Source organism: Cherax quadricarinatus, chromosome 55, assembly GCF_038502225.1.
Source record: "Cherax quadricarinatus isolate ZL_2023a chromosome 55, ASM3850222v1, whole genome shotgun sequence".
NCBI classification, from domain to species: domain Eukaryota; kingdom Metazoa; phylum Arthropoda; class Malacostraca; order Decapoda; family Parastacidae; genus Cherax; species Cherax quadricarinatus.
In genome coordinates this window covers 2,037,141-2,056,581 of record NC_091346.1, presented here as the reverse complement: position 1 = coordinate 2,056,581, position 19,441 = coordinate 2,037,141, and the positions used below count along the sequence as shown (strand labels likewise).

At 43.8% G+C, this 19,441-nt stretch overlaps 1 protein-coding gene across 1 annotated transcript in view; it reads right to left on the bottom strand.

Moving 5' to 3' along the window:
• The window catches only part of LOC128698917 (mucin-2), a 770,561-nt gene that overhangs the window by 597,706 nt on the left and 153,414 nt on the right, over positions 1-19,441 (bottom strand). Inside the window, exon 4 of the mRNA XM_070096780.1 lies at positions 3,768-3,864. Coding sequence (XP_069952881.1) covers positions 3,768-3,864 — 97 coding nt within the window. The remainder of the gene's footprint in view (positions 1-3,767; positions 3,865-19,441) is intronic.

The following is a 19,441-nucleotide window of genomic DNA, read 5'->3' as shown; positions in this document are numbered from 1 at the left end:
CACTACTTCTACCACCACTACTACTACTTCCACTACCACTTCCTGCCTATATATACCCGTCCTGCTCTACTTCTGGTTAGTGTGACTTTGTAAATGGTCCAAGTCGGACCGAAACGTCGTCGTAGGCTCCTATCTTTTATGTGCAGGTTATTTGTGTATCGTTCCAGTCACAGTATTGTGCCTTTTTTGTTAATTTGTCTTGAATTTTATACATATGTTAAACAAATGTATGTGTATGGGTGGTAAATTTTGGAGTCTCATGGGAGGGCAGGCGAGCCTACTACAGTGCTCCTTTTTTCTTATGCTTTTGTTGAGATTATGGCCTAATATGTTTTAATTACCCATACACTTTCTTTCTTCTTATTGGCTGGAAATAATTAGAGGTTTCACTTATTTGTAATTTACAGTTTCATTGAAAAAACTTTATTATTTATAACAATTTATGGACCAGTAGGCCTCCTACAGCGTTTGAGTTAGGTAGCACCTCACTGGGTGAGTTGTTCCTTCCCAGAGTGAGGTGTGACCTCAGTGTTTAACATATAAAACGCTTTTCAATTCCAGTGAAGATGTAAGCACACGCAAGCGCTTATATATATATATATATATATATATATATATATATATATATAAACACTGATCTCTGGCCGAAGGAGACTCGAACCTACGAAATTTGGAACAAGGTACGCAGTGCTTTACCATTTTCACCACACTGGACAATACCTTGGCGCCCAGCTCACACGAGACGTTGATCCAAGGCAGCCAGCTTTCAGGGAGAAGACTTACAACACTGTGTACCTTGTTCCAAGGTTCGTAGGTTCGAGTCTCCTTCGGCCAGAGATCAGTGTTTGTGTATATTTCGCCTTCTCTTGCAAATTCCTTGCATATATATATATATATATATATATATATATATATATATATATATATATATATATATATATATAGCCGCTAAGGTTAGCAAGGGGTCGTCTATATGTAATACATATGGATGGTACTATGATACTCAACTATGCTACACAACATATACAGGGGATCAGCAACTATATATAAATAACTATAAATAAATTAAATAAATTATATATATATATATATATATATATATATATATATATATATATATATATATATATATATATATATATATATATGCAATAAGATCACAGTAAACAGGTGATTTCAAAATATGCAAAACAACCACTCTGAAAGAATAGAGAAATTCCAAGCGCTTTCGTGACTACTCACATTATCAAGGAACTATGAAAGTGAAGCATCCAAGGAAGCTATATAAGGGGTCCGGCCAGCACCTCACTATCAGATCCCACAACGGTTAAACATGTGACGCGCGGCGAGCTAACTTGGATAGGTCCTTTGCACAACTCACCCCCAAGCTATTTATTTGTCCAGTGTATTATTAAATTCTTCCCAAATTCTATTAATTATAAATGGATCTAATTTATATAAACCAAAGGAAATATTCATATTATTGTCAAAACTGCTTTTTATGAAACAAGATTCAATTATATTCCTGTCGACCATGGACTTGCTTGATACTACTTTCTCAACTTTTTGAAAATCAATTGGATGGTTAAAATCTCTTACATGAATAAATAGAGCATTGGAATCTTGTCCAGTTCTAATGCTATATTTATGTTGTTTTAATCTTAGTTCGAGATTTTTACCAGTTTGACCGTAATAAACTTTATCGCAAATTTTACAAGGAATCTTATAGACACATCCATCAGGATTTCCCATTGCCATACACTCAGAAGTTTGGTATGGCAATGGGAAATCCTCTTTCACCTGTTCTTAGTAACCTATACATGGAATTTTTTGAAACAAGGTTGCTTAACACAATCCTCCCTAATAGAGCTAAATGGTTCAGATATGTTGATGATATTTTGTGTCTTATGCCCCAAAATGTAGATATACACCATTTTCTTGGAAAATTAAATAGCTTAGCCCATTCTATAAACTTTACTGTTGAGTTTGAAGAAAATAACTCATTGCCTTTTCTAGATGTTTTAATTATTAAGGGTAATAATGAATTCAAATTTAAAATTTACAGAAAACCTACAAATAACTGTTCCTATGTCCACTATTATTCCTCGCATCAAGATAGAGTCAAACTGCCTGTTTTCTCATCAATGTTTTTGAGAGCTTTACGAATTTGTAGTCCTGAGTTCATAGATGAGGAAATATCCAAAATTTATGAAATAGGTAATGATTTAAAATACCCAAGAAATGTAATTGATAAATCTTTTAAAGTTGCTAGAAACACTTTTTATAATCCAAAAAGGGGCAACCAGCCTTATTCAACTAAAAATATGTTGGTTCTCCCTTACCATGAAAACTTGGTTGATATGCCTTCTCTTCTTAAGACTTTTAATATTAAAGTTGTATTCAAAAATCTTGATACAGTAAAAAAACTTTTGATAAAGAATTCCCCCCAAAATGCTGATGGATGTGTCTATAAGATTCCTTGTAAAATTTGCGATAAAGTTTATTACGGTCAAACTGGTAAAAATCTCGAACTAAGATTAAAACAACATAAATATAGCATTAGAACTGGACAAGATTCCAATGCTCTATTTATTCATGTAAGAGATTTTAACCATCCAATTGATTTTCAAAAAGTTGAGAAAGTAGTATCAAGCAAGTCCATGGTCGACAGGAATATAATTGAATCTTGTTTCATAAAAAGCAGTTTTGACAATAATATGAATATTTCCTTTGGTTTATATAAATTAGATCCATTTATAATTAACAGAATTTGGGAAGAATTTAATAATACACTGGACAAATAAATAGCTTGGGGGTGAGTTGTGCAAAGGACCTATCCAAGTTGGCCCGCCGCGCGTCACGTGTTTAACCGTTGTGGGATCTGATAGTGAGGTGCTGGCCGGACCCCTTATATAGCTTCCTTGGATGCTTCACTTTCATAGTTCCTTGATAATGTGAGTAGTCACGAAAGCGCTTGGAATTTCTCTATTCTTTCAGAGTGGTTGTTTTGCATATATATATATATATGTCGTGCCGAATATGTAAAACTGGTCAATTAGCAAGAACTCATTTAAAATTAAGTCCTTTCTAAAATTTTCTCTTATACGTTTAAAGATATATTTTTTCATTAATGTTAATGTAAAAAAATTTATTTTACACCAAAAGAATCTTAGAAAACTTACCTAACCTTATTATAACAAGAGCAATTTATTTTAGCCTAACCCAACTAAATATATTTTAGATTTGTTTACAATAATTTAATACTAAACAAACACAGTGAAATATATTTTTTTCGTTAGGTTCAGAATGATTTTGGCGAAATTATTGCATACACAAATTTTCACTTGTCCTATATGGCAAGATGAACGTTGCTATTTAAGCCAAGATCGCAAGTTCTGCCTATTCGGCACGACATATATATATATATATATATATATATATATATATATATATATATATATATATATATATATATATATATTATATATATATATATATATATATATATATATATATATATATATATATATATAATTACACATTACCTTAAGCACTTAACCAGCGATCCTTCAAAGATCATGCACCCAGCAGAGCTAGTTGTTCATGATCCGAGAACACTCGTGGTAGTAGTAAGCTTAATGCTAATTTCAACCATTATGAAGGTAATGTGAATGTTGAAAAAGTGTTTAATTCTTCAATTTGTGTATTTTCTAAATATTTACACAAGATGTAAAGTTACCTGAGGGTGGTTAATAAGAGATACTCACCTATAGCCCTGGAGACAGCCAGCTGACCCAAGACTCTCCACGTTCCCTGGATGTTGATGACACATCCACCCATCTCCTCCACACGTTCACGTTCAAGCTGCAAGCAAACACCTGTGGTCAGTACATAACTTACTCTCCTCCACTCCTCTACATGCAAAGAACCAAGCTCACCCATCCTTGTATTAAACCTCATTACCTCTCGGTTCCAGTGCTTCTATCACCCAAATACGTTCAATGCTTTCAAAATTTTTTATTCTACTTCATAAACCTTGGATCACCTTTAATGAGCTCCGAGAGTTTTTCTATTCCTGGAGCGTGGCCATGGTCCAGGTTCGTCTGGTGCTGCTAGTGGCCCTACACTTCGACACTGTCCAAGTGCTCTCCCCCCCCATTCAATATGGGCTGTATAAACCGTACGGATTTAGCGTTTCCTCATGAAAACAATGCAGTGGTTCAAATTTGTGTTGAACGAAAAAGATTACTCGAAAGCGAGAAGGGAATCTGAACCCAGAGAGTGAGATACTAACCTCCGTGGTGCAGTGGTTAAGGTGACGTCCTGGTAAGACTGTACCACGGGTTACAATCCTCTCACTCCACTCAAACATTCGTGTGTTTAAACTCTTAAGTGTGTCCTTAACAGTAATGTTCACTTGTTTGTTATGTGAGCACCTGTGTTACCTTATGTTAACTTGTTCTGTTCATTTGTGTGTTTATTTACATGTACTGTGGGTTCAGTTATGCGATCGCTTGTGTCCACTTTTTATGTTTGTGTTCACCTGAGTATTGTGTTCACATATTTTCCTTGTTACAGGGCATACACTTGTGTTCATATGTGTGTGTTCATTTATGTGCTTATTTCATATAGTGTGTTCAATGCTTCCATCTGTTAGTTTACCTGGTTTTCACTTGTGTTCACCTGAGTTCATGTACTGTTTCCACTTACACTGATTATTGCTCATATTGCCTTCACTTGTTCCCTCAGCAGTGTTCATTTCCTTGTTCACGTTGCAATGTTTTCACGTGTACTATCTTGTGTTCACAACAGTGCTCACTAGTGCATTTTGAATTTTGAATTGCGTTCATATGTAATGTGTTCGCTGTGCTGTCATGTGTAAACATGAGTAGGGCAGCGATGCAAAATACCCCCAGTTAAAAGTAGGGGCTCCATTGGTACACTAAGAGAAAACACCATAAGTGCCCGGGGCCCAAGACTGTTCAACAGCCTCCCACCAAGCATAAGGGGAATTACCAATAGGCCCCTGACTGCCTTCAAGAGGGAGCTGGACAGATACCTAAGGCCGGTGCCGGACCAGCCGGGCTGTGGTTCGTACGTTGGACTACGTACAGCTAGTAGTAACAGCCTAGTTCATCAGGCCCTGATCCACCGGGAGGTCTGGTCGTGAACCGGGCCGCGGGGGCGTCGATCCCCAGAATGCCCTCCAGGTAGACTCCAGGCAGGTAGTTTTTTTTTTTTTTTTTTTGTGTGTGTGTGTGTGTGTGTGTGTGTGTGTGTGTGTGTGTGTGTGTGTGTGTGTGTGTGTGTGTGTGTGTGTGTGTACGTACTCACCTAATTGTACTACTCACCTAATTGTGGTTGCAGGGGTCGAGACTCAGCTCCTGGCCCTGCCTCTTCACTGATCGCTCCTGGCCCTGCCTCTTCACTGATCGCTACTAGGTCCTCTCTCTCTCTCTGCTTCCTGAGCTTTGTCATACCTAGTCTTAAAGCTATGTATGGTTCCTGCCTCCACTACATCACTTGCTAGGCTATTCCACTTCCTCACGACTCTGAAGAAATACTTCCTAACATCCCTATGACTCGTCTGAGTCTTCAGCTTCCAATTGTGACCCCTTGTTTCTGTGTCCCTCTCTCTGGAACAACCAGTCTCTGTCCACCTTATCTATTCCGCGCAGTATTTTGTATGTCGTTATCATGTCTCCTCTGACCCTGCTGTCCTTCAATGTCGTCAGTCCGATTTCCCTCAACCATTCTTCGTAGGACATACCCCTGACCTCCGGAACTAGCCTTGTTGCAAACCTTTGCACTTTCTCTAATTTCCTGACGTGCTTGACCAGGTGTGGGTTCCAAACAGGTGCTGCATGCTCCAGTATGGGCCTGATGTACACAGTGTACAGTGTCTTGAACGATTCCTTACTAAGGTATCGGAAAGCTATTCTCAGGTTTGCCAGGCGCCCACATGCTGCAGCAGTTATCTGGTTGATGTGTGCCTCCGGAGACGTGCTCGGTGTTATGGTCACCCCAAGATCTTTCTCCTTGAGAGAGGTTTGCAGTCTTTGGGCACCTAGCCTATACTCTGTCTGCAGTCTTCTTTGCCTTTCTCCAATCTTCGTGACTTTGCACTTGGCAGGGTTGAATTCAAGAAGCCAGTTGCTGGGCCACGTGTCCAGCCTGTCCAGGTCTCTCTGAAGTCCTGCCTGATCCTCATCTGATTTAATTCTCCTCATTAACTTCACATCTGCGAACAGGGACACCTCTGAGTCTATTCCTTCCATCATGTCATTCACATATATAAAAAATAGCACTGGTCCTAGGACTGACCCCCGTGGGACCCCGCTCGTCACAGGTGCCCACTGTGATACCTCATCCCGTACCATGACTTCTTGTTGCCTCCCTGTCAGGTATTCTCTGATCCATTTCAGTGCCCTTCCTGTTATACGCGCCTGATCCTCTACCTTCTGCACTAATCTCTTGTGAGGAACTGTGTCGAAGGCCTTCTTGCAGTCCAAGAAAATGCAATCGACCCACCCCTCTCTCTCGTGTCGCACTTCTGTAACTATCATAAAACTCCAGAAGGTTTGTGACAAAGGATTTGCCTTCCATGAATCCGTGCTGGTTGTCGTTTATAATCTTGTTCCGTTCCAGGTGCTCCACCACTCTCCTCCTGATAATCTTCTCCATGACTCTGCATACTATACAGGTCAGTGACACTGGTCTGTAATTTAGTGCCTCTTTTCTGTCTCTTTTTAAAAATGGGAACTACATTTACGGTCTTCCATACCTCAGGTAGTTGCCCAGTTTCAAGGGATGTGTTGAAGATTGTGGTTAATGGCACACACAGTATATCTGCTCCCTCCCTGAGGACCCATGGGGAGATGTTGTCCTGTCCCATTGTCATGTAGGGGGGTAATGATTAGGGGAATATGGGGGTAAGTGGGGGGAGTCAGTAGGTAGGGGACAGCCGAGGCAGTAGGAGTGAGATGATTAGCGGAGGTAGGTAGGTAATGATAGGTCAGTGGTGACCACCACGACACTAACTCTACAATACTCACTAACATATGCCTCGCCCACTCTTCACTCATATATAAACATAATAAAATATAAGAAATAGGAATAGCAAATAACGGGGACAGTGAATATTATTATTCTACTCAAACACAGTTTATTATTAAGTCTTTGTACAATAATATATTTGGGAACAGGAGTATATCATTGGGGTTTAGATAAATGGGGTGGTACACATAAGCAGTGAGACAGGGAAATACAATCAACTTGACGAAAATTAATATAACTTACAATATAGCACAGAGGACAGTTCACTACAGGAACTAAGCCACAGGTCCCAAGACCTATACAGCACGAGTAATGCGCCAAGCCAGTACTCTGGCCAATGCCTCCAACAGTCTCCTCCAGAGACTTCAGCAGCCTTCTCCCGAGCCCTGCACCCCAGCAGCAGCTCTGCTCGAAGTCTCTGCTCAGGAGCTCTGCACCCCAGCAGCAGCTCTGCTCGAATCTCCTGATCATGCTCTTCCTTGGGCTTTTATGGTGGTCCAAGCACCCTCCACAACCACGTGTACGACCTGACGCCTGGATTTGACGCCGTCAAGAACAAAAGACCTCAGATGTGGGCGTGGCTACAGACGTTTGCCAAGGCAAGGTGTGACCATATAATTGGTTAAATTAGGTCTCCCCAGAGACCTCACAAGCCCAGCTGAACTACATCACATCCCCCTTTCTCCCCCAATTTAAAATATCTGAGAACTAGGACAATTTGTCCTAGTTATTAGACTATTTTAATCCTAATCCCTTAAATCTATTACAATATAAAGACAAAATTATACATAATACAATTATATTTCCCTCAACCTCCTCAACTACCACAAGGCAGCATAATCAGTACACCTGGCAGTTGGCCAGCATAATAGTCGCTCTCTGGTGCAAAGCCTCCTTACCCGTCATTTCTCCTTAAACCTAAATATCGGGATCCAGTGCCTTCCCTACTTCTACTAGAAATGCACTAGCCAATGCTAGTCACCCTCGCACGTTAACCATTGGGCCAAACCTCTCTAGGCTTCTATGGCGTCGAAAACTGCTCCAACGGGTTGCATTCTTTCAAGTAACTGCAACTGGACCACTTCACGACCACCAAGGTCGCATTTTCGGCACACTTCACATGCACACTACAACATCTGAAAATCGAGACAGGGTAGGCATCGCAGCTAAGACCCTCCATTATCCTATGCCACTACTAGGATTCACTGGCCTCATAAAACAAGGTGGCCATAATCACTGGACCGTTTTCAAGGTCACCTTATTTCACACAGGTAACACTAACACTTCTGGCAAGTCAAAGTAGGCTGGGGACATCTCACACTCTTAATTGTCTCTCATGACTGGCAGGGCATCCCCGCATACCTGTCGCACAGGTCGACCAGCAAGGCAGGACACACCTCCATGCCGCCCTTGAAAGCAGGCTGGTCCCAGCAGCTGGAGTCCATCTCCGCGGCTCACGTCCTTCCACATCTCCGAGGATGGCAACTCCTTCATAGTAGATTCTCCTGTCCTGGCACACCAGCCAGAATCCCTCACACACCACTGCAGCATCACCGCCATCTCCTCTTGAGCTAGGCAGCATCGCAGCATCACAGCACGGCCACAGCATATCCATCATCACAGCACGGCCGCAGCATCTCAACATCATTACACGACCGCAGCATCTCAACATCACAGCACGGCCGCATCACAGCAGCACACAGCACAGCCACAGCATCGCAGCACGGTCCCAGCATCACAGCACGGCCGCAGCATCTCAACATCATAGCAAGGCCGTATCACAGCAGCACAGCACGGCCACAGCATAGCAGACAGCATCACAGCACGGCCACAGCATAGCAGACAGCATCACAGCACGGCCACAGCATAGACAGCATCACAGCAGCCGACATCAGCAGTAGCAGGCAATGGTCAGTTGCTCGGGGTGAGGTGAGGTCACTTCAGGTCATCAACAACAGGTGCGGTCACCCATCCCTGGCAACTGCTGGTAACTGGCGGTCCGTGGGTGATGGTCACAGAGGCTGGGTGACGCAGACAGACACCCACTACACTGGATGACAGACCAGGGCAGCAATACATCTACTGGGGCACATCAGCTGGGTGACTGGGCATATCAGCTGGGTGACTGGGCACATCAGGTGGACAGCAATCATAGGCAACTCTTCAATGGGTGACAGTTGTGGGTAAGTCTTCCAAGGCGGGCTGGGTGACTTCTCATTCCTCTGTAAATATTCAATTTCGGCCAGTAATTGCTTCCCCCAAAAGTCTCACCCAAATACTGATATTCTCCACCATTTATCTCAAACCAACAACCAACTCCACCAAATATAATATTACACCCAAACAATTATTTAGACCCACCGTCAAAAAAGGACAGTTAAGGTCACTAGGATTATAATATCATACAGATATTCACTTTAGATTTTACACACACAAGAAAAAAAAAAGTGGTAGCAAATGGTAGCATAACAAGTATAACCGAGCAGTCAAAAATAAGGCACATGGGACTGGTTCCTACTATAAAAATAATAAGAACCACCACCGCTTAGACACCATGTCATGTAGGGGGGTAATGGTTGAATAGGATATAAGTGGGGGATATGGGAGTAAGGGATTATGTAGGCAGGGGAGAGGCAGGCGCGGTGTTAGGAGTGAGATGATTAGCGGAGGTAGGTAGGTAATGACAGGTCAGTGGTGACCACCACGACACTCTCATTAACTCTACACTACTCACTAACATATGCCTCGCCCATTCTTCACTCATATAAACATAATAAAATATAAGAAAAAAGAATAAATAATGGGGACAGTGAATATTACTATTCTACTCAAACACAGTTTATTATTAAGTCCTTGTACAATAATATATTTGGGAACAGGAGTATATCATTGGGGTTTAGATAAATGGGGTGGTACACATAAGCAGTGAGACAGGGAATACAATTAGCTTGGTAAAACAGAATATAACTTACAATGTAGTTCAGAGGGCAGTTCATCACAGGAACTAAGCCACAGGTCCCAAGACCTACACAGCACGAGTACTGCGCCAAGCCAGTACTCTGCCCAATGCCTCCAACAGTCTCCTCCAGAGACTTCAGCAGCCTTCTCCCGAGCCCTGCACCCCAGCAGCAGCTCCGCTCGAAGTCTCTGCTCAGGAGCTCTGCACCCCAGCAGCAGCTCCGCTCGAATCTCCTGATCATGCTCTTCCATTGCCTTTGAAGTATCAAGCAGCTTCTTCACCACCACCTCAGTTGTGTGCATATCATCCAGCACTTGTTGAATGTGTTGGTGTCCCCCTCTGTCCTGTCTTCCCAGAGTCCTTCCTGTCTCCACTGTGAATACTTCCTTAAATCTCGTGTTGAGCTCCTCGCATATCTCTTGATCGTTTCTTGTGAGTTCCCCACCTTCTTTCCTCAGCCTGACCACCTGGTCTTTGACTGTTGTCTTTCTCCTAATGTGGCTAAACCGCAGTTTCGGGTCAGACTTGACTTTCGATGCTATGTCATTTTCGTACTGTCGCTGGGCCTCTCTCTTTATCTAAGCATATTCGTTTTTTTTTTTTTTTTTTTTGTGTGTGTGTGTGTGTGTGTGTGTGTGTGTGTGTGTGTGTGTGTGTGTGTGTGTGTGTGTGTGTGTGTGTGTGTGTGTGTGTGTGTGTGTGTGTGTGTGTGTGTGTGTGTGTGTGTGTGTGTGTGTGTGTGTACGTACTCACCTAATTGTACTCGCCTAATTGTGGTTGCAGGGGTCGAGACTCGGCTCCTGGTCCCGCCTCTTCACTGATCGCTACTAGGTCCTCTCTCTGTTTCCTGAGCTTTGTCACACCTCGTCTGTATGAGAGAGAGAGAGAGAGAGAGAGAGAGAGAGAGAGAGAGAGAGAGAGAGAGAGAGAGAGAGAGAGAGAGAGAGAGAGAGAGAGAGAGAGAGAGAGAGAGAGAGAGAGAGGAGAGAGAGAAGAGAGAGAGGAGAGAGAGAAAAGAGAGAAGAGAGAGGAGAGAGGAGAGAGAGAGGAGAGAGAGAGAAGAGAGAGGAGAGAGAGAGAGGAGAGAGAGGAGAGAGAGGAGAGAGAGGAGAGAGAGAAGAGAGAGAAGAGAGAGAAGAGAGAGAAGAGAGAGAAGAGAGAGAAGAGAGAGAGAGAGAGAGAGAGAGAGAGAGAGAGAGAGAGAGGAGAGAGAGAGAGAGGAGAGAGAGGAGAGAGAGGAGAGAGAGAGCAGGTACAGGTTTGTATGAGGGAGCATGTACAGGTGTGCGTCAGGAAGCAGGTGTGTACAGCATCCTTCAGAGCAGCAGCACAAATGCTTTAGTTATCCTCTAGTCAACCGCCACAGAAAACGGGTGTTACCGTCACGTTTTCTTCACAGTTAGCTCAGACTTACATTTTCATTTCCAAACTCTATGCATAACAATAGCCACAATGAATAAAAACTGCGTGATACTGTGTACGTAAAAGGATTAACTCCCACCCAATTTACTACTTTACAAAACTTATAATTTATACTCAAGGAAGAGTTAATTAAGTGTGCAAGCATCGTGTCCTGTGGCTTGGTTGATAGCTCAACTCACATTCTGAGTGTCCGTGGTTCGACCCCCGACACTGGTGGAAACGTTGGGTGTGTCCTTACACCTGTTGTCCCTGTTCACTTGGCAGTATGTGCCTGGGTTTTAGTCAACTATCTACCTACCTACCTGGAGGGTGTTCGGAGGGTCAATTCCCCAGCAGCCTAGTTCTTGACCAGGCCTCCTGGTGGATCAGGGCCACCAGGCTGTTACTGAGGGTAGCACATAGTTTAACATGTGAACCACAACCCGGCTGATCGGGTATTGACTTTAGGTGTCTGTCCAGCTCCTTCTTGAAGGCAGCCACTATGATATGGTCCTAGATGCACTGGAAAACAGAATGTAGATGTAGTATACACAGATTTTGCAAAAGCCTTTGACAAGCGAGATCATGGTGTAATAGCACACAAAATACGTGCTAAAGGAATAACTGGCAAAGTAGGCAGATGAATCTTCAAACAGAGTTAAATCGGAAGCTGCCATAGTGAAGAGCTCTGTTGCATAAGGCACAGTACTCGCCCCTATCCTGTTCCTCATCCTCATATCAGACAGAGATGTAAACCATAGCACTGTATCATCCTTTGCAGACGATACTAGGATCTGCATGAAAGTGTCATCCAATGAGGACACGGTAAATCTCCAAGAAGATATAAACCAAGTTTTCCAGTGGGTAACGGAGAACAATATGATGTTCAATGATGACAAATTCCAACTACTCCGTTATGGAAAACTGAAGGAAATAATAGCTAGGACTGAGTATACTACAAACTGTAATCACACAATAGAGCGGAAAAGTAATGTGAAGGACCTGGGTGTGGTAATGTCCGAAGATCTCACCTTTAAGGACCACAACAATGCCACTATCACATCTGCGAGGAAACTAATACGATGGATAATGGGAGCATTCAAGACAAGAGATGCTAAACCAATGATGATCCTTTTTAAATTACTTCTCTCTAAGCTGGAATACTGCTGTAAATTAACATCCTCATTCAAGGCAGGTGAAATTGCAGATCTAGAGAAGATACAGAGGACTTTAACTGCACGTATAAGTTCCATCAAACACTTTAACTGCTGGGAACGCCTGGAAGCACATGACTTGTACTCACTGGAGCGCAGGTGAGATAAATATCATAATCTACACCTGGAAGATTCTGGAGGGACTGGTTCATAATCTGCACACAGAAATCACTCCCTACGAAAGGAAAAGACTTGGCAGGCGATGCAATATATCCACAGTGAAAAGAAGGGGAGTCACTGGTAGACTAAGAGAAAACACAATAAGTGACCAGGGCTCAAGATTGTTCAACAGCCTCCCACCAGCCATAAGGGTCATTACCAATAGACTCCTGGTTGTTTTCAAGAGGGAGCTGGACAGATACTTAAAGTGGGTGGTGGATCAGCCGGTGTGTGGTTCGTACTTTGGATTACGTGCGGCCAGCAGCAACAGCCTCGTTGATCAGGCCCTGATCCACCTGGAGCACTGGTCGTGGAAAGGCCGCGGGGGCGTTGATCCCCGGAATGCCCTCCAGGTAGGTAGCCAGGGCTGTTGAAGAGTCGTAGGCCCCGGACACTTAGTTTTTTTTTTCTTAGTGTACTATTACTGCCCCTACTTTTCGTTGGGGGTCTGTTGCGCCGAAATCCAGCCTTTTGCTTTCGTAGGGAGTGATCTCTGTGTGCAAATTTGGGAATAGCCCCTCTAGGATTTTCCAGGTGTAGATTATCTCTCTCTGACGCCTGCACTTCAGTGAGTACAGGTCCAGTGACTCCAAGCATCCCCAGTAATTAAAGTGTTTGACGGGACTTATATGTACTGTAAAGGTTCTCTGTACATTCTCTAGATCTGCAATTTCACCTGCCTTGAAGCTGTAATTGTACAGCAGTATTCCAGCCTGAAGAGAATCAGTGATTTAAAAAGGATCATTGCCTGGAATCCCTTGTTTTGAAGGTTCTCATTGTACATCCTATCACTTTCCTCGCAGATATGATTGTGACACTGTTGTGATCCTTGAAGGTGAGATCCTCTGAAATAACACTCCCAAGTCCTTCACATTACTTTTCCACTCTATTGTGTGATTAGAGTTTTTATTATACTCAGTTCTTGCTATTATTTCCTCCAATTTTCCATAATGGAGTAGTTGGAATTTGTCTTCATTGAACATCATATTGTTCTCTGTTGCCCATTGAAAAACTTGGTTTACATCTGCTTGAAGACTAACCATGTCCTCAATGGATGACAGTCTCATGCAGATTTTAGTAACGTTTGCAAAGGATGACACGGTGATATGGTTTACATCTGTCTATATCTGATATGATGAGGGACAGGATGGAGGAAAGTACTGTGCATTGTGGAACAGACCTTTTCACTGTGGCATCCTCCGACTTACCTCTGTTTACCACTACTGTGTGTTCGATCAGTTAAAAAGTTGAAGCTCCATCTACTCACATTGTCAGTTATCCCTTTAGTATGCATTTTGTGCGCTATTACACCATGATCGCTCTTGTCAAAGGGTTTTGCAAAATCTGTGTATCTGCATTCTGTTTGTCTTCCAGAGCATAGAAGACCATGCCATAGTGGTCCAGTAGTTGCGAGAGGCAGGATCGATCTGCTTTAAATTTAACACATGCTGCCCTGGTTTGTGCAACTGTTGGGAATCCAAGTGATTTGCGATCATATTTCTTAGAACTCTTTTAAAAGATTTTTATGAAGTAGGATGTTAAAGCTATTGATCTACTCGTATAGTTCTTAGCTACTGCTTTGCTGCCACCTTTATGGAGCGGGGCTATATCCATTGTTTTTAGTGACCGTGAGATTACACTTCTGTCTACGCTGTCTTGCAGTTCTTAATGAACATGGAGTTCCACGAGTCTGGGCCTGGGGCTGTGTGCATGGGCATGTCATGTTGTCAATGGATTTTTCAGTCCAGTAGAATTAGGGTTATGCCAGAAATTTGGCATACACTGACAGGGCTTTGAGGCTCATTCATGAAAAAATAATTTGGACTGTCGATCTTCAGACTGATTAATGGATCGCTAAACACAGTCATATTGAGACTTCAGTATCTCACTCCTTTGTTCTCATATGTTTAAGTTCTATCTTGTCTGAGCAGGAACATTGTTTTTGGCATATGAAAAAAAAATATTTTTAATTTCTTTCGATTTAACTAATTGTTCCTAGCTCATCCTGTTTCTCCTGGCTTCTGTATGAATCATTTAGCTTAAGTTCAATACATTCCACTTCCCTGGTCAGTGCTTCCTTCCCTGTCTCGGATAATAATCTAGCCCCTTAGAGGAGCTCAGTGATTCTTCGCCTTCTCCTGTGGAGGGAGCGTCTCTCTGTCCAGTTTACTTTTCTTTTTTTTCTTACGGGACTATGCCAAGAAGTTGATAGTAAGTCACTGGCAATGATCCATGTTATTTAAGATATCTTCCCATCATGGACATGGACATAGTTTACCTGATCCTAGTTGATATTGTTGAAGTTGAATTTGGTGAAGGTACCCTCACAGATGTGTGCATTTTGGTGGTCAGGACCCCTGTCCATATAAGTCTGGACTTCAACTAGATTGTGATCCGAATTAGTTGTTTTTGATATGTTTCTTACCAGGTCATCATTATTTGTGAAAATAAGGTCAAGTGTGTTTTCCAGTCTTGTTGGCTCCACTATCTGTTGGCTTAGGGTGTATTTATTGCCGAAATTTAGCAACACGTTCGTGCATGCGTGTGTGTACTCGCCTAGTTGTGGTTGCGGGGGTCGAGTCACAGCTCCTGGCTCCGCCTCTTCAACTGGCCGCTAAGCGGTCACTCTTCCCGCTCCGTGAGCTTTATCATACCTCTTCTTAAAGCTATGTATGGATCCTGCCTCCACTACATCACTACCCAGGCTATTCCACTTCCTGACAACTGTGACTGAAGAAATACTTCCTAATGTACGTATGTGTGTGTACTCACCTAATTGTACTCGCCTAATTGTGGTTGCAGGGGTCGAGAGACAGCTCCTGGCCCCGCCTCTTCACTGATCGCTACTAGGTCCCCTCTCTCTCTCTCTCTCTCTCTCTCTCTCTCTCTCTCTCTCTCTCTCTCTCTCTCTCTCTCTCTCTCTGCTTCCAGAGCTTTGTCATACCTCAACATAAAGCTATGTATGGTTCCTGCCTCCACTACATCACTTGTTAGGCTAGTCCACTTCCTGAGGACTCTATGACTGAAGAAATACTTCCTAACATCCCTATGACTCGTCTGAGTCTCAGCTTCCAATTGTGACCCCTTGTTTCTGTGTCCCCTCTCTGGAACAACCTGTCTCTTGTCTACCTTATCTATTCCACGCACTATTTTGTAAGTCGTTATCATGTCTCCCCTGACCCTCCTGTCCTCCAATGTCGTCAGTCCGATGTCCCTCAACCTTTCTTCGTAAGACATACCCCTGACCTCCGGAACTAGCCTTGTTGCAAACCTTTGCACTTTCTCTAATTTCTTGACGTGTTTGACCAGGTGTGGGTTCCAAACAGGAGCTGCATACTCTAGTATGGGCCTGACGTACACAGTGTACAGTGTCTTGAACGATTCCTTATTAAGGTATCGGGACGCTATTCTCAGGTTTGCCAGGTGCCCGTATGCTGCAGCAGTTATCTGGTTGATGTGTGCCTCCGGAGACATGCTCGGTGTTATGGTCACCCCAAGACCTTTCTACCTGAGCGAGGCTTGCAGTCCTTGGCCACCTAGTCTATACTCTGCCTGCGGTCTTCTTTGCCTTTCTCCAATCTTCATGACTTTGCACTTGGCAGGGTTGAATTCAAGAAGCCAGTTGCTGGGCCACGTGTCCAGGTCTCTTTGAAGTCCTGCCTGGTCCTCATCTGATTTAATTCTCCTCATTAACATCACATCATCTGCGAACAGGGACACCTCTGAGTCTATCCCGTCCATCATATCATTCACATATACCAGAAATAGCACTGGTCCTAGGACCGACCCCTGTGGGACACCGCTCGTCACAGGTGCCCACTGTGATACCTCATCCCGTACCATGACTCGTTGTTGCCTCCCTGTCAGGTATTCTCTGATCCATTTCAGTGCCCTTCCTATTATACGCGCCTGATCCTCTAGTTTCTGCACTAGTCTCTTGTGAGGAACTGTGTCGAAGGCCTTCTTGCAGTCCAAGAAAATGCAATCAACTCACCCCTCTCTCTCGTGTCGCACTTCTGTAACTTCGTAATAGAAATCTGGAAGGTTTGTGACACAGGATTTGCCTTCCATGAATCCGTGCTGGTTATCGTTTATAATCTTGTTCCATTCCAGGTGCTCCACCACTCTCCTCCAGATAATCTTCTCCATGACTTTGCATACTATACAGGTCAGTGACACTGGTCTGTAATTTAGTGCCTCTTTTCTGTCTCCTTTTTAAAAATGGGAACTACATTTGCGGTCTTCCATACCTCAGGTAGTTGCCCAGTTTCAAGGGATGTGTTGAAGATTGTGGTTAATGGCACACACAGTATATCTGCTCCCTCCCTGAGGACCCACAGGGAGATGTTGTCCGGTCCCATAGCTTGTGAGGTATCAAGGCCACTTAGCAGTTTCTTCACCTCCTCCTCAGTTGTGTGCATATCGTCCAGCACCTGTTGGTCTATTCCCTGTTGGTGTCCCCCTCTGTCCTGTCTTCCCAGAGTCCTTCCTGTCTCCACTGTGAATAATTCCTTAAATTTCCTGTGTGTGTGTGTGTGTGTGTGTGTGTGTGTGTGTGTACTCACCTAGTTGTACTCACCTAGTTGAGGTTGCGGGGGTCGAGTCCGAGCTCCTGGCCCCGCCTCTTCACTGATCGCTACTAGGTCACTCTCCCTGAGCCGTGAGCTTCATCATACCTCTGCTTAAAGCTATGTATGGATCCTGCCTCCACTACATCGCTTCCCAAACTATTCCACTTACTGACTACTCTGTGGCTGAAGAAATACTTCCTAACATCTGTGTGTGTGTGTGTGTGTGTACGTACGTACTCGCCTAATTGTACTCGCCTAATTGTGGTTGCAGGGGTCGAGACTAAGCTCCTGGCCCCGCCTCTTCACTGATTGCTACTAGGTCCTCTCTCTCTGCTTCCTAGCTTTGCTCGCGTCCATCATCCAAAGCTAGTGTTAAGAGCCATCATTCCCGTAGCACCCGTAGTATGTACAGTACCCACAGTCAAAGAACTTGCTACAATTGTGGTTACCGTGGCCATATTGCAATTAATTGTCCTGATAGTCACCCTAAGAGGCGTCGTACTGAGGATGAGTACCAGTCAGATCTTCCCTACTGTACTTATCATAGAATACATGGACATGACACATCTGAGTGCAATTTTCTCTACAACCTGCAGTACTCTAGATCTTTCCGTGGCCGTTGCAACCGCAGAGCCAGGAGAGGAAACAGACGTCGTGGTTCTCAAACTAACCAGAACCAGGCTCATTCTTCCAATTCGGGGGAATCCGAGCGCCCCAGTCTACTCGTCCAGTCGTGACAGTAGGAGATAATGAGTACACCATCCCAGTTCAAAATTCCTATGAAGCCTTAGCCAGCCTTGAGAATGACAACCTCGCTGTTGATGCTGCTTCACACGTCTCTGACGTAGAGGAATTTGGGGATGAAGTAGAAAATGCCTTCTCCGATGACAACCCACCTTTCTGTTTGCATATAACTCCTAACGAAACGATTGGTCCCTTAGTACAAGCTTCTATCCATAATGCGCCCGTTCATGTGTTCATGGACTCTGGTGCGCAAGTTAATGTCATCAGGTCTAGCTTGTTCAAAGAGAAGCAGTTACGACGCGTTCTCCTCGTTGAACCAACTACTGTAACCTCCCTTAGTGGAGTAGCTGGTTCCCTTCTGCGAGTCCGAGGTCAGACTTCGCTCTCCTTTACTATCCAAGGTAGAGACTTTACTGCTGCTTTTCTTGTTGTCGACCAGATTACTTTCCCTGGTGACCTTCTACTGGGATTTGCTTCCATGCGAGACTTACGCATTGTGCTCAACCCTTACCGATGGCATGCCCAAATTGACGACTTGATTGTTCCATTTTGGGGTTACCAGCTTGGATCAGAAATCTGCCATACTGCTGCAGAGTATGATGTACGGATTAAGTCCTTACAAGGCAATGCATTCTCCAGTAGCGTACCCAAGCGGTCAGGCACTGGTAACTCTGTCACTCCCATCTGTGTTCCACCTACACCTTCAGATATGCAAGATAGTGTATTGCCTCAAGTGTCCGAGGACGCTCAGACTGCTTTGAGTGCTCAGCCTATCCCTGCAATGTCTGCTAGTCCAAGTAGTAGTTTCTCCACAGGGTACGCCTTGTCGGAAAACGATTACTTGAAACTAGTAATGCCATCTCTTGTTGATGTCACATGCCGTCTGCAGAAAGACGTCTCTGTTGCGGCTAGTGCTCTCACTAGAGTGTCTGTTGTTGTTCCTAATGTTCCAGATGGTGATAACGTCCTAGTTGAGTGAAAACCTACAGTGACTCCTACGATGACTGCTTCACCGTTCCAGAGGAGACCGTACCCTGTTACGTCACAGCTCAGTCGGCGTGTAGACAGGCAGGACAAAGCAGGCTGGGCTTCATCTCCCATCACAGTCTGACAATATATATCGTTACCATCCAACTAGTGTGTCTACCTTCAACCCTCAAATCTCCTTTTAAGAACCCCCACGACACTCTCTCTCTCTGCTTCCTGAGCTTTATCATACCTCTTCTTAAAACTATGTATGGTTCCTGCCTCCACTACTTCACTTGCTAGGCTATCCCACTTCCTGACGACTCTATGACTGAAGAAATACTTCCTAACGTCCCTGTGACTCGTCTGAG